Source organism: Suncus etruscus, chromosome 5 (genome assembly GCF_024139225.1).
Source record: "Suncus etruscus isolate mSunEtr1 chromosome 5, mSunEtr1.pri.cur, whole genome shotgun sequence".
Taxonomy (NCBI): domain Eukaryota; kingdom Metazoa; phylum Chordata; class Mammalia; order Eulipotyphla; family Soricidae; genus Suncus; species Suncus etruscus.
The window spans coordinates 140,676,560-140,704,282 of record NC_064852.1 but is presented as its reverse complement, the minus strand read 5'-3'; the positions used below and the strand labels follow the sequence as shown (position 1 = coordinate 140,704,282).

Sequence of the window (27,723 nt, the reverse complement as noted above, 5' to 3'; positions counted from 1 at the left end):
TTTGATAATCTTTGTTATGGACTAAAGTTTTCTCTTTTTTTTTTGGTTTTTTTTTGGGCCACACCCGGTGACGCTCAGGGGTTACTCCTGGCTATGCGCTCAGAAGTCGCTCCTGGCTTGGGGGACCATATGGGACGCCGGGGGATCGAACCGCGGTCCATCCAAGGCTAGCGCAGGCAAGGCAGGCACCTTACCTTTAGCGCCACCGCCCGGCCCCTGGACTAAAGTTTTCTATAAATCTTTTCACAGATACCTAAATATTAAATTAGTGTCATCAAAGTCTCCACACAAAATAAATCAATAATACAAAAGTCTAACTATTTTCAAGTCTTCACATTTCTAGTCTTGTTGAATGTGATTAAGGCATACATTTCACTTCTAAGAATACATGGACATACATAGTACTTAGTTCTAAAACACAACAGATCAATTTCCTCTTTCATTCACATTATCTGGATACAAACTTATGAGCAAATGTGATGACTCAAAGAAATTCAAGTGAAATAAAACAGCACATTTTACTTGTTAGTTAAAACATCCCTACTGCCCTACTGAATTTGAACCATTTTCTCTCTTAAAATGTTTAACCATGAGATACAAAGTTATCCATGATCGAGTTTCAATGATAAAACACTCACCCACTCTCCTTCATCCTTGTTTACTTCCTTCCATCAATGTCCCCAATTTCCATCTATTCTCCCTCCTGACTGTATGGCAAACAGTTAATTTTTTTCCCATTCAGGCACTGTAATTTGTAAGACTGTTACTAAAAGGGTATCATGCATATCACTTTCCCTTTGATCTTCATCCAGTACTTGTCTAAAGTGCTTTCTTTGCAGTATCATTGTCATGAGAGTTCCTTCTTTGTCCTAACTGCCCTTAACTCATCTTAGCAACCTTTCTACTAAGGATCAGTCTTCCTGTTCTTTGTTTCTATTGTCTTGAGATATTCGTATCCTATTACTTTCTTTATATACCAGAAGTTGGTATTTTTATTATTTGTGTCTGTCTCTCTCCCTCTGACTCATTTCACTTACCTTCCATGTCTATCCATGTTGTTATCATCAAATTTCATGATCTAGTTTTGATCTAACAACTGTGTAATTAGTATTCTATTGTTTAGATGTGCCGTGCCTATTTTATCCACTCATCTGTTCTTGGTTACGTGAGTTGTTTTCCAAGTTTTGACTATTGTGAATAGTGTTGTAATGAACTTATTTGCGTAAATATCTTAAATAAAAATGACGTAGTGTATATTCCCAGTGGAATTACTGGACCACAGAGTAGATTAATTCTAAGTTTTCTGAATTTTAATATTATTTTCCTAAAATGTAGGACCTATCCACTTTCACACCAACAATGAATAAGGATCCTTTTCCCCTATCTTCCTGCATACATGCCAACACTGTTTGTTGATGTTCTTTATGATATGTGTAAGTCTCATTGCTGAATTGATTCAAATTTCTCTAATTATATAGAGTATATTTTCATGTGCCTTTTGACATTTGAATTACTTCTTTGAGAAAATTTATGTTCATCATTTTTCACCATATATTTATATTTTAATAGGGTGGATGTTGTTGTATTTGTTGTCATTGTTTTTCTTGTTCTTTTAAACCAGTGATTTATAGGTTATAGATATTAATCCTTTATCAGATAAGTGGTAAGCAAATTATTTCTCCTGTTGTGGTGTATGGGTTGTCTTTGTAATCTTGTCTTTGTTTTCTTTTGGGTGTTGAAGTATTAAAATTCAATGAAGTCCTATTTGTTTACATTTGCTTCCACTTACTAGGTCACATTGATGATTTATCTTTAAAGATGCCTCTAGGTTCATCATGGAATCATTATGGAAGATATGCCCAAATGCAAATTTAATTTTTAGATTCGGGTCATATATATGGATGTATGTGTAATCCATTTTTATTTGACCGTTGTGCATAGAGACAGGAAGATGTTTATTAGTTTACATTTTTCCCAATATGCTATTTGAGGAAACCTTCCTTGAAACACTTCATAATGTTCACTACTATATGAATATGAACTTATTATATACTTGATGGCTTGTCATATTTTCAACCCCATTCCTTTAATCAGATAGTCTGTCTTTTGATCCATTATGTTTAGAGCTGACATTTTTCAAAACCCCCTTGTTCACCTTTCTCTTTTGTACTATATTAGGAAAGAATTTTTATTAAAAAAGTGTAATGTGAAGTTTTGTTTTTGGATCTAGTGGACTGTGCAGACTTTACAAGTCCAGAAGAATGTTTCATATACTTCTCTTTATGATAACTGCAAGAATATTAAATCAAAACAACTCAGTCTTCTTGGTATAAATACTGATTCTCAATCTGTCAATATTCTCTTCTGATGTTAAGAATGATATGTTTATGGTCCAGAGCAGTTAGTGCAAGCGGTAAGGCATCTGCCTTGCACATGCTAGCCTAGGACAGACAGCGGTTCAATCTCCTGGCATCCCAGATGGTCTCTCAAGCCAAGAATGATTTCTGAGCACATAGCCAGGAGTAATCTCTGAGCATTACTGAGTGTGGTCCAACCTTTCCTAAAAGAATGATATGTTTAATAATCTTTCATGCTTTTTGTATATGCTTGTTATTATGAACTTTTATAGTCAAGTCAGATTTGGATGGGGATTCTTTTTCTGATATTCAAACTCACTGTAAGATTTTACTACATAAATAGTACCTTGTAAATGAAATAATATTGTTAAAATACATGTGATAATTATATACACTCACTTTAAAATGGTAAGCAACATTAAGGGTTTCCTTTATTGTTGACTTAAAATTAACACGTATTTCTGTATGTTGACAGTAAATTATACTTCAATATAATAAACTTCATTTTTCAAAAATGAAAGATCTCTTTCTGTTCTATATCTAATAAATAATGATAAATTATAAATGTGAATTTTGAATAAAAGCACATTTAGTAAACATTATTTGTCATTGCTAAATAAGTAAATTCAATATTTATATAATTTGGTTATTGATTTAGATGTAATTATACTATTAAAAATGTAATGTAATATGCCTGGCTGTAAGAAAACGTCTTTGTTGATCATAGGGGCTCATTCATTACTTAATGCTTCATACCCAGAAAAATAGAATGCCAATATGATGATTTACTGAACTAATAAGAATTATAAGAGATGGGGTGGGAGCAACTGTCCAATGCGAAGACTTAGATCTCAGACATAGAACCGACACAGTTACCTACAATAGCACTAGGAACCAAACTCCCTCTGGGAAATTCCTAATACTACTCTAGCACCAACTTGTGCCAATTTAGATATGATATTCTAACAATGAGGAAACGGCAATAAATTGATCTAAGAGCAGGTTGTCCTATCTCATTACCTAATGGTAAAATAAAATCAGAAGACACGTAGACTTTTGTTCTGTGAAAAACCAAGATCGCCAACTACAGAAGACTGACTTAGACAACCATCACTGGGCAGAACTTATCCTGGGAACCATAAGAAAGACCCCAGCCTAGGCTTTGTTTAGGATCTGTACAAAAGCACCATCTCCAATTCTAAAGTTATGACCTTAACAACTGCAATGGAACAGAACTTCTGGAAACAAAACTCTACCCCAGGCTTCGTTCTAGGATCTGAGCAAAACCCAAGGCCACCAATTATAAAAGACTGATTACAACAACAGCGATGGAACAGAACTTCTAGAACCGTAAAGAAAGATTCTATCCTAGTCTTCATTCTATGACCTGTGACCTGTGTAAAAATCCAAGATCTCGAGTTAGAGAGGCCTGATCTTATCATCCACAACTGAGCAGAAAGTTTCCTGGCACCATAAAAAGACCTTGGGGTATGAAAAAGAGTATGTATGGAGCCTGTTGTGGTTCTCATGACAGTATGCTTCAAGGGTGGAGAAACCTGAAATCTCTGAGGCCAAGTATTTCCCTAATACTTATTGTGCCTTTGCAAAAAAATAAAATAAATAAAATAAATAAAAAAAAGAAAAGAAAAGGAAAGGAAAGAAAAAAAGAAAGAAACACAAACCAATTTTTTTGTTTTTGTTTGTTTTTGTTTTTGTTTGTTTCTTGCTTGTTTTTTGTTTGTTCTTGTAGTTTTTGGTTTTGGTTTTATGGCTTTTTTTTGTTGTTGTTGTTCTTTGCTGGGTTTTTTTGTTATGTTTTTCTTCTTTATTTTTTTTTCTTCTTTTAAATTGATATTTAAAACATCTGGACGAACTCCTACCAGTTTTGTGTTTTTTCCTTTTTCTTTTCTTTTCAACAGAGCCACATAACTTGAATCATAAATTTTGCCTGATAAATTAAGGGGAAAATTGGATGGTACCAGGATCAAACAGTTGTATGAACATTGAGTGGAAATAAAAATGATCAGACTTGAACACCAAATCCAAAGTCAACGACAACAAAATCGATACCCAACCTACAACAAGCTATACAAGAGGGGATCAGTTACACTAGCATTCTGGGGAAAACGGAGGGAGATATGGGATGTATGCTGGAAATAGAGGTAGAGGGATGATAACACTTGTGGTGGGAATGCTCTTGATTCAATCACTATGTACCTAAAATATTACTGTGAAAAATTTGTAATTCACTTTGGTCAAAATAAAGATTATTTTTAAAAAATGAGGGAGTGAGAGATGGGGCAAGAGCAATAGCACAGCAGATAGGGTGCTTGGCCTGCAAACTGCTGACCTGGGTTCAATCCCCAGCATCCCATATGGTCCCCTTAGCCCACCAGGATCTATTCCTGAGTGCAGACTTGTGGGTAACCCCTGAGCACCACCAGGTATGCCTACCCCCCAAAAATAGAACAAAAAATAGAATCTTAAGACAATTTATCACTGATATATGAAAAAATTTAATGACATAAATAACTGAATTATGAATAAAACTGAGTAACAATATAAACCATAGAGAAAGTGATAAATAAAATTGATTATTTAGAAACAATTCAGGAAATTGACACATTAGAAAATAGTTCACTTAAAACCACTCTTAAAATGGCATACTCAAAATAAAAGTGTGATTTTAAGTGTAATTTTAAAGAAAGTGTCTTAAGATATCTAATGTGCCTTTTAGACAGTTTAGAAAGTATTGAAGTAATAATTTAAGAAAAATAAAATCAACAGTAAAAGAATGACTACCAGTTTCAGGATAAAAGAAGAAAATGTAGTTAAATATTTATGCAAAATTGTGTAAGTATTTGTTAGTAAGTAAATTAACAAAAAGGGGAAATATTTATATCTTTGACAAAGTTGGTATACATCTTTGATTCTGTTCACTTTTTTATCCTATATTCTGTGGAGACCACATGTTTAAAGATTACTTTTCACAGGTCAATGGTTTTGGGAAAAAATGTGAAAGATATGGCATCACAACAATAAATTTCATGATAATAATTGCTGCATAATTATTAAAGCTTATAAGCAAAATTAAATGTATGTTCTATAAAAACAAACTAAAGAGCACTGAGATGTGCAATGTTTGAAAACTATTGTGTTGCCTGTGAAAGAGTATAGAGACCATTTCCTTGCATACAAACAACCTGAACTCAATTCCTGGCATCATGTATGATCCAAATATTTCATTAAAAGAGATCACTTAGGGAGCTGGAGTGATAGTGCCGTGTTAGGGCATTTGCCTTGCATGCAGCTGATTCAGCACAGACCTCAGTTCAATCCTAGATGTCCCATAGACAATATGGGAGCAATTTCTGAGCACATAGCCATGAGTAACCCTTGAGCATCACCAGGTGTGGCCCAAAAGCCAAAAATCAAAAAAAAAAAATTACAGTGCAAAGCCAGAAAAAAAAGTCTATGCCTCTCTCAATAAAATATGAATTTGTTAAAAGTATATCATTAGAACTCAATCATGGAGGCAATATTTTAGGAGATATTTTGGATGAAAATTAAAAAATTGATGAAAAATACAACTAAAGGTAGAAAAAACTATGAATATTAATTATGTCATGTAAATCATTTGAAAAATATCACAATTTCTTTTTAATATGTTCAATCATGATACACAAACTCTTTGTAATGAATGATCTAATATACATAGATTAAATAGATAGTCAGTAATATATGATAAGATTTAAGATGCTGTGGGCCAGAGAGATAACAAAGTGGTAGGGCATTTGCCTTGCACCTGGCTGACCCAGGACAGACCTGGGTTTGATTTTTTGCATCCCATATTGTCCCCCAACCCTGCCAGGAGCGATGTCTGAGCACAGAGCCAGGATTAATCCCTGAGCCCTTCTGGGTGTGGTCCAAAAATATTTAAGATGCTATACCAATACAACAATTGTAAAAAACAGATTCACTAGCAATATATAAAGAAATATCTCGAATTTTTATGCATATATGGAAGACTTAATGCAGAAAAATATTTTGTAAGTGTTAACAAACTCTTTTAAAACAAAGCATTCATTGTCAGTGGTTGAAGAAGTAAAACTATTTGGAAGCATGATAAAAATTGTTACAAGACCATTCTTGAAATCTTCAAGGTTATTTAGATGTTAAAATTCAGGAATATATTAATTATGCATGATAAATAATTGATAGAGCACTTGAAGTATCTTATAGTGACTGAATCTTATCAATTTTTTCACTATTAATAAATTTTTTATTTATTAAATGAGATGATTTTCCCAAGTTATGGTGCCCCATCCTTACATCTCTGGTATAAGCCCTGTATCATCATTATACATGGTACTCAATATACTGTATACATTTTCATGTTATTAGTATTTCATTGAGAAATTGGGTAATGACATATAGATACTGACCAGCAGCTTTCTTTTTCTTTTTGGGCTACACCCAGTGATGCTCAGGGGTTACTCTTGGCTATGTGCTCAGAAATCACCTCCTGGCCGGGGATCAAACTGAGGTCGGTTCTAGGTTAGTGCATACAAGGCAAATACCAGCACTCCAGCCCAAACCAGCAGCTTTATTTAAGGTTGATTCTTCCCAATGTTTCTGCTTCTATTTCATCTACTACTGAAGGTCTTATTTAGATAAATTAAGCATGTAGAACTAAAACAATGAGTATTCCAAGGCAAGAATACTGTCATTTTTTGCAGATGAAAATAATATATAGAAAACCTTTAAGACAAAATTAAAAAGCAATTAGTATAAATAATGAACAGAACAAAGTAACTGGTTAGAAAATCAACATAAAATCTGTTGTATTCCTATATGCAAATAAGAAAAAGGAAGAAAAGAATAAAATTTTAATTAAGTCCAAATGAGTTAAATGTTTAGGAATACTTGTCAAAGAAGTGAGAGACCTATGTAATAAAAATTTCAAAAAAAATCTAGAGACATAGCACAGGTACTGGAGAGATAATATAACAGGTAAAGCACTTGCCTTCCTTGCAACCAAACTGGGTTCAATCCCTGTCATAGTTTTCTGAGCCATGCCAGAAGTAAATCCTGAGCACTGAGCCAAGAGTAATCTATAATTACAGCAGGTTATGGTCCAAAATTAAATAAAAAATTTATAAATCAAGTCAGGATATTTAATATAATCAAAATATTCACTACTATGAAAGAAATTTAAGAATCTAATAAACTTCAATAAAATTTTTAATGATATTTTTAGCAAAGATAAATTGCTAATATTTAAACAAATAATAGAAAATTGACAGGAATATGCCTTAGCTGGGGATATTGTAGGGAAAAGTAAACATTTAGTTACCTGACATCAAAGTACATGGCAAAGGAAAAATTAAAAATTTATTTTATTGGAATTGAACTTAGACACAAGCGTCAATGTAACAGATTAAAAGCACAGAAATAAACCTATATTTTGTCAAAATTTATGTATTGACAAAAGAACCAATGCTATATAATGAAAAAGGAAAAATCAACAAATGCTGTTGATAAAAATATATAACTATGCACCAAAGAAATAAATTAAATTTTCTACCTAAATAAAAAAACCTGAAAGTGCATTAATAACCTCCCAGTAACACTGAAAACTTCATAGTCCATATAATATAGCATAGCTGAAATATTTCATAACATGAGCAGTACACATATCTTTGAGAGAACTCCATTTTAAGCTCATGGGAAATAAAAAAGATAAATAATTGGTAAAGATGAAAATGTTACAGCAAAGGTAAGTGGGGACAAAAATATGGCTTACTGAGTGTAAATTACATTTACATGTCAAATAGTTATTAAGAGATGAATATCCAAGTTATTTATACATAGAAATTATACACTGACATAAAGTAATTTAAAAAATGAAGATGATTTTAATAAATACTTCTCCAAAGAAAATTTAATGATGGTCAAGAGACATATAAAAAACTCTTCATTATGGCTATAAGACAGTTGAAAATCAATCCTAAAATAATATACTGCCTGAAACCTTTGTGAATGACTTATATCAAAGAGTAAGACATGTTGATTAGGATTTGGGTAAAAAGGATCCTATCTACACTATTGGTGAGATGATAACTTGGTGAAGTCATTTTGGGATTAAGTGTGGAGATTTTTAAAATAAAGCATGGGAGGCCTGAGGCATAATGCACAGGGGTGGGGACATTCATAGCCTGTGGCTGACTGGGTTCAATCCCCCACACAATATATGGTTCCAGGCATCACATATGACAGTCACCTGAGCTCTATCTGAAGAAGAGCCAGGAGAGTGCCATAAGTATGGATAGCTGTAGCTAACGTCTAGAAATAAACCAAGTATCAACAGATAATGCTTACTTGACAATGAAGGTATGCTATATATGATTGTTTAAGTATACCTAGACACACACAATACAATACTATTTTATATATTAAAAATGATGTTTCTCAACATCAGCTTCACTCACAAAAAATTTAAGAAACTCAAGGAAATAATGCCAAAAGTCAGTAATATGAAATATATGTGCTAATTACACCAGGTGTGTCATATAAGAATATATAATTAATTAATTAATTAATTAACAAAAATAAATAAATTAATGGACTTTATACAGAACTAAGGTTTCCTCAAGGAATCAGGGAAGTCTGGGAGAAAATAGAGAAATAGGAAAGGATTTTGGGTCTATTTGTAAGATACACACACACACACACACACACACACACAAACGAATGTATATTGCAGCTTCAAAACTGCCATTACAAAAATCCTTTTGTAGTTAGTGTACACTATGACAATAGTAGTTGGTACTGATTACTCTGGACAAAAAATTAAGATGATGAAAGGGGATAAAGTGATATACATGGCATACCCTTCATTAACGTTTTTGGTCAAAAATGGGGGGGGAGGGCGAGAGAGAGAAAGAGAGAATGAGAGAGAATGAGAAAGAAAAAGAGAGAGGGAGAGAGAGAATGAGAGAGAGAAGATCTGCCTAGAGTCAGGCAATGAGGAGATTAGGAGGAATATTGAGGAAATTGAAGACAGGGAATGTGCACTAGTGAAGGGAGATGCACATTATTTGACTGAAACTCAACCATGAACAATTCTGTAACCACAATGCTTAAATAAGAATTAAAAATATATTAAAAAGACACTTAAAAAAGAAATTCAGATGAAATTTAACTCTACTGGGGCGGGCCTTGAGTCTGACAGTGGAAAGAGATCCACATTAAGCGGGTAGCACAAAAAAAAAAGGGAAGAGAAAGATCTTGCGAAAAGGTCTTGTAAAAGCTGTTTGCACACCAAAAAGCAGCTGAGGCAGTTTGGAACCAGGAGAAACTCAAAAGAGAAGGAAAGATGCTGACCTGCAGATCAACAACGGTGCTTTTTAACCTGTAATTTCTGCATCTGAACTTCTTATGTGAGCCTTGCCTACTGTTTTAAGCTTTGAAGTTTTGGGGTTTTAAATATGGCACAATTGGAAAACTACTAACTTATTCTCATGTGAATATAATCCCATAGAAAATGAAAGACGAGATTGATGAAAAGAAAACATCATTAGAGAATGGGAAGGATTGATAATTCCAAAAGGCAATTGTCCATGACAAAATAATTCATGTAGCAGGGTATTAGTAGTGAATCATTTTTTCTGATTATTAATTTAAAATAGTCCTCCAGTTTTCCTAGTCAATTGAGTCATATTATATGCACATCTAACATAATAGCAATTCAATTCTTCATTAGGCAAAAATAAATAGATGAAATAATTGGGTGCCTCATGGCCTGTAAGAAATCAAGTAGCTCATCTATGTAGCTGAAGGAATTGTCATTTATCCCAATATTAGAGGAAAACTGTCCCATAAAAATTATTTCAAGACAATAAGGTTTAAACAATTTATGTTCAAGTGACTGAACACGTTTTCATGAATAATGTTAATTATAAGTAATGCTGTCCTTATATAACAAGTTTAGAACTGAAACCTATATAAAATGTAATTTTAATGAATTAGCTGAGTGTATCTAACATATATTAAGCTGCTATTGAAAAAGAAAAAATTATTTAATCATTAGCATGGAAAAACATACAATTATTCAAGTAGCAGAAAAAAATAGTGAGAAGTGATTAGTTAAAAGCTTTACTAGAAGTTATGGTAACAGAAGGAAGTTAATGGGAAAGTGAGAGCAAGACAGAAATTGGCAGAATTTAGCCTATGACTCTTTCTTGTTATCTAATATCTACATGATAAAATATGAATAATATTGGAGCCAGACAGTGGTCCTCAAACTATGGCCCATGGGCCACATATTGTATTTGTATCTGTTTTGTTTCTTCATTGCAAAATAAGATATATGCAGTGTGCATAAGAATTCGTTCATAAGTTTTGTTTTTACTATAGTCAGACCCTCCAATTGTCTGAGGGACAGTGAACTGGCCCCTGTTTAAAATGTTTGAGGACCCCTGGAGCCTCTAGCAGGTAAGCATCAGCCTTACATGAAGCCAACTTGGGTTCAATCTCTGACAAACTCATTTGGTCCCCAGAACATGCTAGGATGAGCTATAAATACAGAGTGAATAGGAAACCTTGAGCACTGACAGAAGTGACCAAAAACATAAAAAGTGATTTAAGAAGGTACACTAGGAAGTCACTGATCATTATTTAATTTCAATAGTCTAATACTAGGTAATGTCAATCAATCCCTAAACTACTTATTGCACCAATAATTAACATGTATATTACAATTTAACAGAAAATAACCTTCAACATAAAGATTTTTCATCTCTATTCCAAGATATAAGAGATGTAAAGCTCGGGCCAATGTGAGAACCAGAATAATAAAAATGAGAAAATTGAATTGTCATCAGAACCCAAATAGCTGAGGAATTTGGGGGGTTTTGCTGGGGATCGAATCCAGGTTCATTCTGGGTCAGCACGTGCAAAGCTGTGCTACCGCTGTGCTATCACCCTGGCACCTTATTTGCAGTTCCAAATAAAGAATATTACAGTAATTTTATTTAAATTAGTTTTTTTACTAAAAATTAATATATAATTGATTTTATACATAAACAAAAATTACTTGTTTTTAGGCTTAGATACATTTGTCTTACATTAAAAAGACTAAAAGTAACTTACATTAAACCTGATAAAATAAATATTCCTATGTCTTTGTTTAGTAAAAGCCAAGGTATGGAAATAATACATAGGTCTAATGAGCGATGAGTGAATAAAGAAGTGAGAGGATACAGAATGGAATATTAGTTACAAGAAAAGATGAAATATTGCAATTAGTTAAGACTTGTATGGATTGGAAGGTTTTTGTTTTGTTTTGTTTTGGTTTTTGGTTTTTGGGTTACACCCGCTGGCACTCAGGGGTTACTCCTGGCTCTGAAATTTCTCCTGGCAGGCTCAGGGGACCATATGGATGCCGGGATACAAACCACTGTCCTTCTGCATGCAAGGCAAACACCCTAACTCCATGCTATCTCTCTGGCCCAGGGAAGATTTCTTTGTTTTGTTTTGTTTTGTTTTGCTCTAGGGTCACATCAGGCTATGCCTCAAAATTTACTTCTGTCTGTCTCTATGTTTTCAAGTATCACTCCTAGTGGACTCAAGGTATCATACAAGGTGCTGGAGATTGAACCTGGGTCAACCAAAACCAAAGCATGTGCCCTGCCCTCTGTATTATCACTGCAGTCCCTTAATTGGAAGGGATTTTATTAACTAAACAAAATTAGAGGGAAAAGTACAAGTACTGTATGATCTTACTCATTTTTGGCATATAGAAGAGGCAAACAAGGGCATGACAATATTGATGGATAACAACTCTTGCCTTTTGAGTACCAAACTGAAATTACCAGGTGGTGGAGGAGTTAATGGGAATAAAGGGGGGAAATTAGAAGTGTCTTAAAGACTCTAGCAGAGAGTTTTGTACACGGGTGGTGGTGAAGGCATACAAAATTATACAGAAGGTATATAAAACTATAAAAAATTAAAATTAGCACCACTGTTACCATGTCACCAAAAAACACAATTAAATATTAAATTAACTATTTTGTTGGAATCTGATAATCCAATATTATATTTAGTTTAATGCTCACCTTTTTTTCTTTAGAACATATATGAACTATTTTTGAAAAGCTAAATTATTTTCAACTGATCTATATGATTATTTCACAAAAATGTAGTGACTTATATTTACTGTTTCTGATTCTTTGAGCTAAATGGCACCCTTAAAGCGGAATATAATAAAAGAAATTATTGAATTCTAGAGAGGATTTATATAGCCATATATTCTGAACCATCAGTACTAGTAGTCTATCAGCAAATATGGAATACTTTTAGCACTTAATGCTATAAAACCTGGCAAGGGAAGCAGGTACTTTTTTGGCACAAAGAATGAAAAAGAAGCTCAATTAAATAGAGGATGCTTTTCTGTCTAAACTTTCATATTCTTCACAAAAGACTCATCCTCATTTCAATCCAATGACATGCTAGAAAGAACTATATTAGTATGAATGGAAACAGACACCTTGCTAATGGTGGCATTATGACTTGATTTCAAGGTTAAAATGCAAGTTTTAGTATTTCATGTCTGATGACAGTGTTCTCTCAAGAAAACTGAAGAACTTAGGCTTGTTTCAGGGCAGACACAAGGAAAATAAATAGACAATATCTGGTTATAAGAAATTGGACTGAAATCATCAGCTTATTTTATGTAGTAGAGAAACATTAAGTCAAGATGTGATGTAAAATTTTTGCCATGATAAAATTCTAGTTCTTTGGCTAAAAGCTTGGTGTTCTAGACCCAGACAACATTAATTAAAGTCATAGAAAATTTTTACCATACAACACAATGCTGTACATCTGAAACTTTGCAATTCTAAACTGGCTTTCAACTAACTTGCACAATTTTCTGACTAAAGAATTTTCTTGGGCAGACCCATTCCTTCACCTTAGTTAGATTCAGCTGGTCCCATATCCCAGACCTCAAGAGACTAATGATTACTTTAACTGGACATAAGAGGGATGTGAAGGTAGCAAAGGACTTTTTTGCCAGTGCCAATGTTGGCTTCCAGACTGACAAGAGTTTATATAACCTTTGCCATCTCTTCATCATCATCTTATCATGTCTTTCCCAGAAACTACGTTCTTAAAAACAAAACCACAACTTCCTGAAAATGTGTTAATAAAGTACCAACTCTTTTTTTGCATACCTTTCATCAATTTATAATAAGTTTTATTTTTGACTTAATGCATACTTTGCAGAGTGTATTTTTTTCTGCTCTGGTGATTTCCCATTTTTGACATTCTTATGTAAAGGCACTTGCAAGATGACTGTGGTTGTACTTATTTTAAAAAATTAAAAACAATCCTGTTTTCATTTTTATATTGTTGTTCACCTGTGTCCTTGACTGGAAATTCAGATTGAGTAAAATGATCCCAGATTTTATTATTACAAAGCTACAATCAAAAAGAATTGCAGAATCAAGGACTTTACAAATAGTATATATTTTTATAAAAAAAACTAATAGTTCTAGATAGCATGTCTGCTTCCAGATACAATATAATAAAATAAAATAAATCTTACTTACCAAACTCCTTGGGAACTGCTATTGAATAAACACAATTATGCCCCACGCTGTAATTTTTAGGATAGGTTGGGGATAGAACAGTTCCTTCAGAACCCGTTGAACGACTTCCACATGGTGCTATACAATAAAAACAAATTAAAATGTATTTTAGAGAAAAATTTGTTAATTGTTATATACCTGGTTATAAAATAAGATTCTTTTCCTCATTTGTTATATACCTGGTTATAAAATAAGATTCTTTTCTCAATTATACATATTATTTTAACAGTATAACTTACATTCACTTATTTAAACAGTAATAGTATAGCCTACAAAACTTGTACAATATTTATGTCAATTCTTCTCAGAGACAAATATTCTACTAAAGTTGCTATGCAACTACCTATAGTAATGGTAATAGTGAACCTGCTATCACTTATAATAATGAAAAATCAAAGAGGTAAAGAGACACTTGTTTTATTCACTCTGTTTTATATCTCTTTTAAAATATACCTAAGGGAACTGAATGAGAATATAGCTATTAAGGTGTCTGTCTTGCATGTAACTGACCCAGGTTTGATTCCAGGCATCCTATACCCAGAGTCCTGAATGCTGAGCCAGGAGTAATTCCTGAGCAGCTCTGTGTATAGCCTTCAAACAAACAGCAACAGAAACAACCCACATAAATTTGCTATCAAATGAAATATTTCTAGAAGTTTGTAAAGATACGCTTACCTATTCAAGTAACTAAACTATTATCTTATGAAAGAAACCACTTATTTGTGTAATTTATATTTAAATTAAGGAAACATTGAGAGTAGATAGAGTGGGATGTACTGTGTTACACCAGCTTAAAAAATGCTAATGGTTTAAAATAGATGAGAGGGGCCAGAGCAGTGGCGCAAGCAGTAGGATGTTTGCATTGCCAGCGCTAGCCTAAGACAGACGTCGGTTAGATCGACTGGTGTCCCAAATGGTCCCCAAGTCAGGAGCGATTTCTGAGTGCATAGCCAGGAGTAACCCCTGAGCGTCACTGAGTGTGGCCCCAAAATCAAAACAAGTAAATAAAATAGATAAGGGTAAACTAACATTTACATCTAAATTATAGATGCTATTCAAAAATTAGGCTGAGACAATTAATGTCCTCATGTGGAACTTAAAATTTAGCTATTGAGAACATTTAGATCTTCAAGTAATATAGTAATAGCTTATATTCTCTCTATCTTATTATTAATTTTAGTTTTTGGGCCCATCTGGTGACGCTAAGTGGTTACTCCTGGCTATGCGCTCAGAAATAGCTCCTGGCTCAGGGGACCATAATGGCACACTTGGGATTGAACCCAGGTCAGTCCTAGGTCAGCCGCATGTAAGTCAAAAGCCCTACCACTGTGCTAATGCTCTGGCCCCTAGCTTATACTCTTTAAGTGAATGGAAACACCCCCAAAATTAAGTAGAATTAAAACAGTTAGCCAGTGAAAAGGACTGAGGGTAGCTAAGATGTAAGGGCTGACATATGGAATCTAATATCAATATAGTCTCTTGGTAACCATGAGAGAAGAACATTTCTATGAAAAAATATTGTCCAAATGGATTAAATATTGCAAAAGTTGTGGCAAATGAGAAGAAATTTGAGATTGGTGGGATTTTCTTGAGGAGGGTTTGTTTCTCCTCTGTCTATTTCTATGATCTCATTAGGGAAGGATTTTCCATAAACAACACTTATTGTACCTATCCAGTGTTATGGTTTGAGGTTTACCAATTTTCCCAAATCTGATATCACATAAAATATTTTTAGAAGTGTATCCAGTTATATTCTTATTCACTTAATTAAAAAGCTGTGTTAATTTTCCTTTGAGTATCAAGGATAAGAATTTCTCTTTTAATCTTGTTTGGGAGAACTTGTCCTACAAAGCACAATTGTTGGACTTTTCATGCCTTTATTTATTTCAGGGCAAGTGTTCTGAGTTGGTGTCCATGGGTAATATACTATATGCATAGCAGAGCAGCAGATCATGTTTTACCTAGACTTCCTTAGACTATGTCTTAGTCGATTGAAGTTAAGCAGAATTTCTCTCAGATAACCAATATAGGATTCAGGAACTATTGATAGTATAGTTTCAACTGGGATTTCTTTCCTTATTACTAGATAAAAAATTAATTATATCCACAATGACACTGAGATGCTCAGGGGTTACTCCAGGCTACATGCGCAGAAATTGCCCCTGGCTTGGGGGGACCATATGGGACGCCGGGAGATTGAACCGCGGTCCTTTTTTGGCCAGTGCTTGCAAGGCAGACACCTTACCTCTAGCACCACCTCACCGGCCCCAAGGAGGTTGTTTTAGTGAGATGGCTTTCTCTGTGTTTTGTGCTCAGAAGACTTTACATTTTAATTAAGTTATAAAATTAAGCTTAAGAATATATGATAGAGACTGATGTGGCTAGCAACACCCAATAAAACTGGCCCTTTATAAAAACATTTTTAATGTAGATTTAAATATTAAAAATTCTTACAAAAGGGAGATTTGAACTACTAACATAGGCATTTGTAAAACAATACTCAGAATTAAAAGCAAAATGATTAGTTAGAATGCAAAAAAGGAAATTGTGTTATATAAGTTTAAAATTTATTTGAGGTTTTATTATATTTCATTCCTGATTTTCTGTTTAAATAGACCTGGACTAAGTGTGTTAGATGTGTCAACTAATAAAAAAAATGTTTAAGGAAGTTGGGAAGTAAAACAAGGATAGAGCACCTAATTCCAAAGTATATGATCCTAGGAATCAGCACTAGAGAAAGAATAGAAGATCAGAAGAAGAGTCCTGTGACACTTTTTAAAAGTCTAAATTGTATGGATTTCTGGCCATAGTTTCTAAAGTATATATTCATTGTACACATACTCTCTCACATATATCACAAAAATCATATCATATTGAGTAAGATGATTAATGAATGTTCTGTCTTTTTTCAATGTCCTATATAAAGGTAATAAGTAGATATATTTAAAATACTAAAATTAGAACTCTCAACAACAACAAGTTGACAGTGATGATAATCATCAGATATGCATAGCTCTCTTCACTCATTATTGTTTGAGATTAGAGTAGTTAGGTGTATTTTTATTTCAGAACTGATAACTATTCAACTGATAATGCTGATGATGAGGTAAGCTTTCAAGAATGAAGTGCATTTTATGTTAACTTTATGATTTTAAGCTACTTTCAAACTACAATACTTTGAATATATGTCACAGAATACTCTGATTTTGATACTGGGAAAGCATGCATAAAAATATGAGCTTCTAACTCAATTTCAGTTCTGTGATTTATTCATGAACATACTGGCATTCCAAATTAATAGGCATCTGACAGCCTCAATTTGTTTAGAATATTTTGTTTTGCATAATGGATATTTAGGGTAGATTTAGTTGAAAATATCACTTATAAATGTGAAAAATATGTTTTTTAACCTTTGATAAATATATATAAGGTTTAAGTATAATTACATGTCCTTACGATAACTAATTTTATGCTAGATTCTGTAATTTAAGTTGGCAGTACTAACTAAATTTTTTTCTTGTCTGTGTTTACAGCATGGGCCAAAAGGAAATTAATAATTTTAAGCACTATAGTGACTGACTGTACAATGCCTATGTACCATACAAAGACTAAAGAAAAACCATCAATCCTGTGAGATGCAGGTTTACTGCAATGCCTTTTATGTTTACAATTTTTTTTGTTTTTGTTTTTGGGCCACACCCGGCGATGATCAGGGGTTACTCCTAGCTGTCTGCTCAGAAATAGCTCTTGGCAGGCACGGGGGACCATATGGGACACCGGGATTTGAACCAACCACCTTTGGTCCTGGATCAGCTGCTTCAAGGCAAACGCCGCTGTGCTATCTCTCCGGGCCCACAAAATTTTGAATGGAATTATGAGTAAGACAGACTAAACCTATACTAACTCTACCTATGTTAATTTCTATCATATGTCTCTTCTGTTTTAATTTCATCTTATATGGCTGTCCTAAAAATAGAAACCTTTTTTAATACAGCATAGAAAATTAATACTAATCATTATATTGAATTTTTTTTTTGTTGTTGTTGTTGTTTTTGAGTCACACCCAGAGAAGTTCAGGGATTTCTTTTGGCTCTGTGCTCAGAAATCGCTCCTGGCAGACCTCGGGGGACCATATGGGATGATGGGATTCGAACCACGGTCCATCCTGGATTGGCTGTGTGCAAGGCAACCACCTTACCTCTGTGCTATCGCTCCAGCCCCCACATTGAATTATTTTACAAGAAATTATTTTCTGTTATTTCTGTGAACTATTTGTCACCTGCTTGTTTTTAAATAGCTAATGTCCATCTTAATAAATTAAAATAAAAACCTACCTTTCTTAATTACTATAAAAATGAGATACATCACTAACACTTAAATCTATAAATTTATAATTATTGTAGAACATATGAGTTATAAATGGTTTTATGATTTATCTGGTTCAAAGAATACATTAAGAGAACTAGGGATTGGGGCCAGAATGATAGGACAGCAGGGAATGTGCTTTTCTTATATGCTGCATCCTGTGTTTTTTTTTTTCTTACAAGAGATGGTCCCCCAGAGACCCTTCAGGATTAATTCTTGAGCACAGATCCAGAAGTACTACATGAACATTGCTGAGTTTGGCCCCAACAATGAAAGTAAGAAAGCAAGAGAAAAAAAAAAGTGGAAATATAATGCAAGCAAGAAAGTGAGAAAGTAAGAAAGCAAGCAAGAGAGAATGCAAAAATAAAAATAAAGAGGAAATTAGGAAGGAAGATAGTAAGGAAAGAAGGAAGTTAGTAATAAAAAGAAGAAAAGGAGGAAGAGAGGGAGGGAGGGAAAGAAGAAGGAAGGAAAGAAGGAAGAAAGAAAGGAAGGAAGCAAGCAAGGAAGGAAGGGAGATATATAGAGAGGGGAAAAAGAATCTTCGATAGAGAACTTTGCTTTCAGCACATCATATTGGTTACTTGTATTTTCATTTAGTGTATTAATCTTATTTAGTATATTATTTAGTATTTGTTTAGTTTAATTTCTTGCTTACTTTATCATGTAAGTGCCATTAATCTATCTATCTATCTGTCTGTCTGTCTGTCTGTCTGTCTGTCTGTCTGTCTGTCTACTCAGCTGATTTGAGCAGATGATGGTTTGAATCCCAGCTTTCCATGTGGTCTCCTGTGCCTGCCAGGAGCAACTTCTGAGTGCAGAGCCAGGAGTTAACCCTGAGTGATCCAAACACCAGAAAAAAAAAATCTACATATATGTGTGTGTGTGTGCTAAACAGTTTCAAGTTATGCTCTTACAATAGCTATATCCGAGATTCTCTAATTCATCTCAACAAGTTTTTACAATTGCTAATGCTTTTCCAAGCACATGAGCCCTATATTTCTGTTTTATTCCTTCAACAATCCTGATACATTGAGATATCTATTAGTATTTTTCAGGTGACTTAACTGAATTAGCAAGGCAGTAGATAAAATGATGTTTTAAAATAAACATGTTATATAAGCATTTTATTTGACTGTATACAAAATATAAAAAAGTTTAAAAACAGAAAAGCTCCATAAAACACTTAAATTCAAGATAAAATTAGGACATTCCAAATTTTAATATATCTATAACAATCTGTATTTTTCAGTGATTAAAATATTTTTCATGGCTATTATAATAGGAAGAACTACTGTTTTAAATTTGGAAGCAGTATTTTGTGATATGTATGTAGTTTTAAGACTTAGAACATAATCAGTGATATAATTTTTATAACAGAATAGTCAAATGAATATTCTGTTGCAGGAATTAATAGTAAACATATATCTACTTGTTTCACAGTGGTAAATCATTGCTAGTATTTTATTAAATTGAAGCACTTTCTTATTGAGTGAAAAATACTATATGGTTAAATTTATAACATTTTCTTTTTAATATTTTTATCATCTCTTTTGAATTTTTATGGTTTTATTTGTATGCACAAAATATTCTGTGTCATATAATAAACTATATGATTGTTTTGCCTTTGAATTATGAAATAGGAAAACATGAAGATGAAATTACAACTTCATTTTAAGAACTCTGGTTTCTAAACTAAAAGTTTTAATTGATATGACTCGATTATATGTGGAGGATAAAGGTAGCTTAGAAATGAAAGAGAACAAGACACACTTCATGCTGAGTGAAATAGAGGTAACCCAAACCATTACTGCAGGAAAGGTGCTAATTGAATGGGAAGTCTTAGAGACAGTATAATACACACAACGTAGTCTTCAGCTAAATGCAATTAAAAAGATTTTTTGCTCGTGTAATATATAATTTACTATAAAATATACTTTATAATAAAATTATATATGATATGTAAATTTTTCTCAGAAATCTAGCTATGTACTTTTTAAAATGATTAATACTGGCAGGTCACAAAAGAACGGTATGGTATATTAAATCAATAATTTACTACATGTGCCCTATGACTCCTTGAGTTTGAAAGAACTGCTCTATTTTACAAAAGTTCTGGTCTACTTCTAATGAATTACTTATGTCTTGATATAGCTTGATTGAATGTCACAGATTATAAATCTCGGCATAAAATGTGCTGAAAACTATATCTCCCATGGAGTCTTTATATTTTTTACAGAAAACCATTCGCAAACTTTAAAATATGAATTTGTAATACAGAAAGCTATTATCCCAAGTATTGCAGTTACAACAAAATACCATTGTTTCTTTTCTTTCCTTTGTTTAAAACCTTGATCTTGGTAAAAATGCTATTTAGCTATTTATTTTATGCAAATTTTCATTCCTCTATGAACATAAATAGTTCATTGGATTCTGCCTTCAATAATAAGTCGCCTGAAAAGCTATTAGAAAGGTTTTAAGTACTAGATTATAAACCCTATTCTCAGGAACTTAGTTATTTCTACCTTATTTTTTCTCTGCAATATTTTTGATAAGTTTACATTTCTTTCTTTGAAAATTATAGAAATATCATAATTATTCATTGTTTTGCCTGGTTACCTATAGAAATAGTTTTTATTTATGCATTAATTTGGATTTATATTTTAAACTTCCTGCTTAATAAAAAAAGCTATTTCAATGCCATAATATGTGGCTTAAAAATATTATGCATCACTATGTTAACTGACTACAATATGAGCATTAATATCTGCCTCCTCACTGACTTTCTGCTCATTGTTTATTACAGGATATAAAGGTATTCTTTAAATTCTCTACTATTCTGAGTTATAATACTCATTTATCATCATGTACTACCAGGCAAAGGGGGGGGCATCCTAGGACAAAGGCAGATACTTTTTCTCTAGTTAGATATTTCTTGTATTTGTTATCATATACTCATTTCTCTAGTTAGATATTTTTGTATATATTACCATATACAAATTCTATTACTAATGAGGTCTGTAGGTATTGGTAATTCAACTATCATAGCTATGTTACTTACTTATAAACTCAAAAACTTGAACTCCTTTCACAAACCAAAAATTTACTCTTTTAATATAGACAATTGAATAGTGTTTTAACATAATAACAGGCTGAATAATTTTTTTTTACAAATTTAGAATATTTTTGTCACCTGCAAGATATATTTGTACTAATTAGGGGTCATTACTTATTTACTCCACTCCCAAGATCCAGCATCACTAATCAATTTTTTGAGGGAGTGCAAAACTAAAAAAATGACATGCTCTTAGTATAACTTTAAATTAATGGTAATTTATAAAAACTAAACTCTCTTTCTATTGGTTGGAATGATTTTTATAAATTATTTTAAGCTCAGTAGTTTACAAGATTGTTCATAATACAGTCTGTATTTTTTTTCAGTTACAAAGTTGTTCATGATTGAGTTTCAGTCATACCATATACAGTAACTTTCACCAATTCACATTTTCCACTACCCCACCAATGTCTTAGCTTTTCTCCTGCCTTCCCCAGTACCAGCTCCCCTGCATGTCTCTATGGCAATCTCTCTCTCTCTCTCTCTCTCTCTCTCTCTCTCTCTCTCTCTCTCTCTCTCTCTCTCTCTCTCTCCCCCTATACATTTTCTCATGTTTTTCTATTTAGACACTTTTGTTTGGTATAATTTTTATTTGTTTCCAAGTGCGGGACATTTGATGATGGTGATCTTTTATTCACACTAAAACATTTAAATTGCTAATATGTTAGAAAAACAAGTTTAGATGACAAAGGCCCCTAACAATTATAACTCTTACCCAAACTGTAAGATTTTCTGAGGAAAATCTTTCAGGTTCCTTGATACATTATCTTCCTATATTACTTCATAAATTACTTCAGAACATTTTAACTTTCAATTATATATTATTAGAATGGTTCTCTGATTAAGGTCTGATTCTCTTTTTTAATTGATCCCAGCTCGTTTTCTAGTCGGAGTATCCATTTATACATGTTGAAATTTAGCACAATATCCGTTTATATAACTGACTTCTAAAACATATCTCAAAATTATTGTGAGAAGTACAAAATATATTTTATATTTACATTCTTCTTCTGATATGCATGTGCAAAAATCCAATAGTTATTTCAAATCCTTTATATAAGGTGGCATAGCAGAATGCAGGACAAAAACCAAAGCTTTGTAATCAGAAAGTCAAACTTTGAATTCTAACTTCACTATAACTGTTGTTCTTGGAAGGGAGGAGAATTCAAACAAAATCGAACAAAAAAATATCTGTTCTGTCTGGTAATACAGTGTAGAATTAGGTAAAATTAATGAGGGAATTCTGCTGACCCGCTGCAGTATTATCACAACTTGATACAATAAACCTTAAAGAAGAGGAATATACCTCATCAAACCCCATAAGAAATACAAAAAGAATCAAATGAACTAACATAGTTTTTCACTGAATTCCTCCTTTGATAGATTGTCATACCTTATTTATTATTATTCTCACCCTTTCATTTTCCTAACAATGAGTAGCAGAATTCTTTGTCCCCTAGCCTGGCCTTTAAAATAGTATGAAAGTACTAGTTCAATTGAGATGCTTTTATAAGTGATAAAGACTTTGTTGACAACATCTAATGGTGAATGTAAATGTGACCATCTAATTATTTGAAATTTCTTTTAGAAGTCCAAGAAGTAGAATAAAGAACTTCACTGTAGTGAAATGTGTGTGTGGGAGGGATCAGTCTCATTTCATTTTGACATTTCTTATCATTTTATTCTTGTGCAATTAAATTATATTAAAATGAAAATAATCTATAGTTTTTACTAGATCAAATTTATTTTAACATTGAATTTAATTTAATTTTCATTTTTGACAATGGGCTTAATAGATTGTGAACAAATCATCCCTCCTCATCCTCATCCTCATCCTCTTCCACCTTCTACTCTCCCGTCTCACCAGAGTCAAGCCAGAACAGGCGAGCATCACCAAGGAGGACATGGAAACCTGTGTGCGGAGGTACATATGCCTCTTAGCATAGCAGCAGGTCCAAAAGGAAGAACTAGCTGTATTTATCTCTGAGTGGGTTTAGCCAATAAGAAGCTCTGGAAATGGAGGGAAACCAAGATGCTTTTTTTTCTCCTCTCTCCTTTGCTTTTACACATTTGCTGCTCTCTGCACAGGATAGGCAGATGGGGATGTGAGCCTTCCTGGGGTGTGTGGAGACTAGTCCCTCAATCTTTCATGAGATGTTCTGTCTTGAGGACATTGAACTTAATTTTAATTTTAATTTATTTTTTGTTGTTTGGGTCACACTCAGCAGTGCTCCTGGGTTACTCCTGGATCTGTGCTCAGAAATCATTTCCCACAGGCACAGAGGACCATATGGGATGCCGGATCAAACCCAGGTCCATCCTGGGTCAGCCACAAGCAAGGCAAACATTCTAAAACTGTGCTACCACTATGGCCTTTGAATTTAATTTTTAATATGGACTTCAATGCAAAGTAGCATCAACATTAGAAATAACCAGGAAAATGGAATTCAGGTAGTTTTATATTATGTTATCTGGCATATATATAAAATATTGCTTAAATTAATATTAATAAAATTATAGTCATTATTAGAACTATATACTATAACTTTTAATGCATATATCTTGTACTTATATTTTACATATATATTACTATGACACATATTAGAACCTGTATGTTATAAAAGATAATATACCAAAAAGTGCCTTTTAATTGCAATTTTAGACTTCTAATTACAGTATTATACAATAATTAATTTCTATTTCAAATATATGTGCTTTTTTATATTATATACTAAATATTTCTTAAGTTTCATGAGTTTCATCAGAGTGTATAAATGGAACACAGCACCATATGCTAATTGGGTTTTTTTCAAATCAATTAAGTCATTGTTATTGACTCTCTACATTTTTCTTTCACAAATAATCGGAATTCTTTGTCCTAAGACAATCACAAAACCAGAATCATGTATTTTTTTCTCTTTTGTTTTCTTACTAACAACATTTCAGTTCCTTCTTGAACTCATTTTTCCTAAGCTCAATTGTGAAATCTGGGGAGAAATGTCTATATATATAGAGCTGACTTCGTTTGTAGGAGTATCAGATTACTCACTAATTTTCTATTAGATAATTAACTAGAATTTTGATTTTTGAATGGAATCTACTAGTCTATTTGCAGAAAGCTCAGTTTACTATGATGTATATATCTTGTTGAGGGAACTTAGAGTTAATAATTCTGTAAAGTGTAAATATAAAATTTAGTCTTGCTTGTTTAACACTTAATGGAATGGGGACTGCTTCTTTTTGAGACTTTCTTTGAAAAATTGAGTATGCTCAAACTTTTGATTTTCTTATTTGTTTTGTTTTTGTTTTCATACTATACCTTGCATATGCTCTGCATACAAAGCAAGCACTTTACCCACTCTCTAGCCCCACCAAAGTTTTAGTTTCATAGTACAAGGCCATGGGCCTTCTGATCCTTGGAATCGTAAATACTTCTGAAATTAACTTTGAGTATTCACAAGCAGGGACCAGAAAATTACAGTGGGAATGGTGCTTGCCTTGTCTGATGATGAAATACTTTATGGTATATCTTAATGGTATACCTTATGTTCAAAGACCTGAGCACTACTATATGTAGTCCCCAAACCAAAATTAAAAATAAACAACAACAACCAAAAATCATGCAGTGTTTTATGTGACAACAGTTTGATCTTAAGAAAATAAAATACATATTATTTGCCTTTGAAAATTTGTCTGTAATGCTCACTGGTTTTATAGTGACTTTTGTATTTATCTGCCTTATGCCGCCTATTCAAGAGATTATGCAATAGTTTTCAATATTAATTCTGTCCTTTGCTAGACTAATGTTTGTTGAATGAACTCTGTAGGTAGGATTCTTACTTTCAGAAGTAAAGAATTCAGTATCATTTCTTAGTCACTTTAATACCATTTCCTAATACTCCTTGAATCTTACTATGCCCTAATGTTGCTGTTTATATACTATTTTCTTTACCTGCAAAGAGAAAATTTTCACTGAGTTGATTCTATTTTGAAAATGATATATTTTTATCTCTTCGTCTCCAAAACTGGTGACATGTTTGGAAGGCATGTTAGAATCCTTACATATGGACTATGGTAGTGTAGAATCAGGACATCATTGATAATAAAATGCCATATTGCTATACACTAGAAGCATGGCACAGTTACTGAGATGTCTAATTCAGGGGGAAATTTTTTGTAAAATTGAGCTCCTAGTCATAAAAAATATACACTTTGAATTATAAGCATTGATTTGCAATCAAATTGCTTCCTTACATGGGCGACATAGTATGATGCAGAATTTATAACTGCAGGAATTTGTTTATAAAAGTGTTAATGATTCTCTTGACTAGCATGCAGGAGACCAACTGGAGTGATAATGTACCTACAAGAGCTTGAAAAATAGCAGGTGTTCAATGACATCAGATTCCTTCTTATTTTCATTTTTGAAAATATGAGAATAAAATGTGCTTCAGTTTCATACCAGCACGACCTCAACTTCTCTTTCAAGACAAAATGCATTTCAATTATATATAGTGTATTTTTAATGAATAACATTTGTAACAAATTTTTATAATAAATTAATAAAGGCTATATATTTGATGATACTTGAAAACCATTACTACCAGGATTTGGCTTCACGAATGTTTCATCTATGTGTTTTAATTATATACTTAAATGACATCAAAGCTAACAGGATCAGTACATTAGACAGACAATCTCTGCATAAATTTATAATGAGATCTAAATCAAGATTTGATACACACACAAAAAAATGAAACCTCTTCCAAAACATTTGGAATATGCTCAAGGCAAAAATGTAATTTATAAATAAAAAGATTATCCTTTGGATCTCTGTTTTATCTGTAGTGATCTCCCCCTTTTCATTTCTAATCTGTTTTATTAAATTTCTCGTTCTCCCTTTCTTTGTGAGTTTTGCTAGTAGTTATCAATCTTGTTTATATTTTCAAAGAATCAACTTGATCTTTCGGATTGTTGGGGAGTGGGTTTCTACTTATTAATTTCTGCTTTACACTTTTTTTTTCTACCTACTTATTTTGGGTTCATTTTGTTGATTGTTTTCTAATTTTATAAGCTGTGTCATTAAGCTATTTGTGGAGGCCTCTTTTTCCGTGTTGATGAGACTATTTTGAGAAACTCTAAGTCATGAAACATGAGATTCTGGAAGAAATAGGAGAAAAAATAGAAAAGAAAAATAAAAGACTTTATTGTAATAAAGCCCAGAGAGTATAGAGTTGAGAGCCAAAAGGACTGGCTCACAATATGAAGCTCAGCTCAAAGAGTGGTGAGCAGTTAGAGAAATGACTACACTAAGAACTACCATGACAACGTTGATGAGTGAGAGAAATATGCCTGTCTCGAATACAAGCAGAGAGTGGGGGAAGAGAAAGAAAGGAGGCATTGGTGGTGGGAATTTGCACTGGTGAAGGGGGTGCTCTTTCTAAGACTGAGGCCCAACTACAAACATGTGTGAAGTCATGGTACTTAAATAAATATAAAAACTAAAATAAAATTAAGAAAAATATTTAAATCATTTTCTTTGCCACAAATATTTCAGTAAAATATTGTCTCAAATTTATATGATTAGTGCTTTGATTGAAAATATTTATGTTTGACATGTAAATGAAACTAAATAATATCTCTATTTCTACTTAAAAAAGAAATTTAACTATAGTTAGAAATTTATTATTCCTGCTTTACTTTATGTTCTATGTGTGTCTTTGATATTGTACTTTCACTTTAGTATATAAAACTAAATCATTGTTAATAATAGGTTTAAATGTATGCATATATGAATAAAGAGGGTAGATTAAAATTTTACCACATGTTAATTTACTTAATATTTGACATATTGAATACAGTTTTTCTTCAACATCAGGCCCTGAGAATGTTGAAATATTTATAAAGTTATAATGCACTCACATAATACATTATTAGTGTTACAATATTTTCTCCTACACAATATGTTTACTTTTATTTTTCATATACTAATAAAATAAATTTTATTTTAAAGTATTTTTGGTATACATTTGTCTTTCATAAAGTATTTCAAGTTCATTTGAAATACAATAACAGAAATAAACAAGACTATTATGTTTCTTAGTCTCAGGAACCATATTTTTACACTTGTTAAATTATAGAACATTTAATTAGCATATTTAGAATTCAATTGTTTCTGTATAATTTATATTTAATTTATAATAAGAAGTATTCATTAAATTATTTGAATTTATTA

General features: G+C 32.5%; 1 protein-coding gene across 1 annotated transcript in view; it reads right to left on the bottom strand.

Moving 5' to 3' along the window:
- Positions 1-27,723, bottom strand: part of CSMD3 (CUB and Sushi multiple domains 3) — a 1,236,222-nt gene that overhangs the window by 263,733 nt on the left and 944,766 nt on the right. The window contains exon 32 of the mRNA XM_049773958.1: positions 13,970-14,086. Coding sequence (XP_049629915.1) covers positions 13,970-14,086 — 117 coding nt within the window. The remainder of the gene's footprint in view (positions 1-13,969; positions 14,087-27,723) is intronic.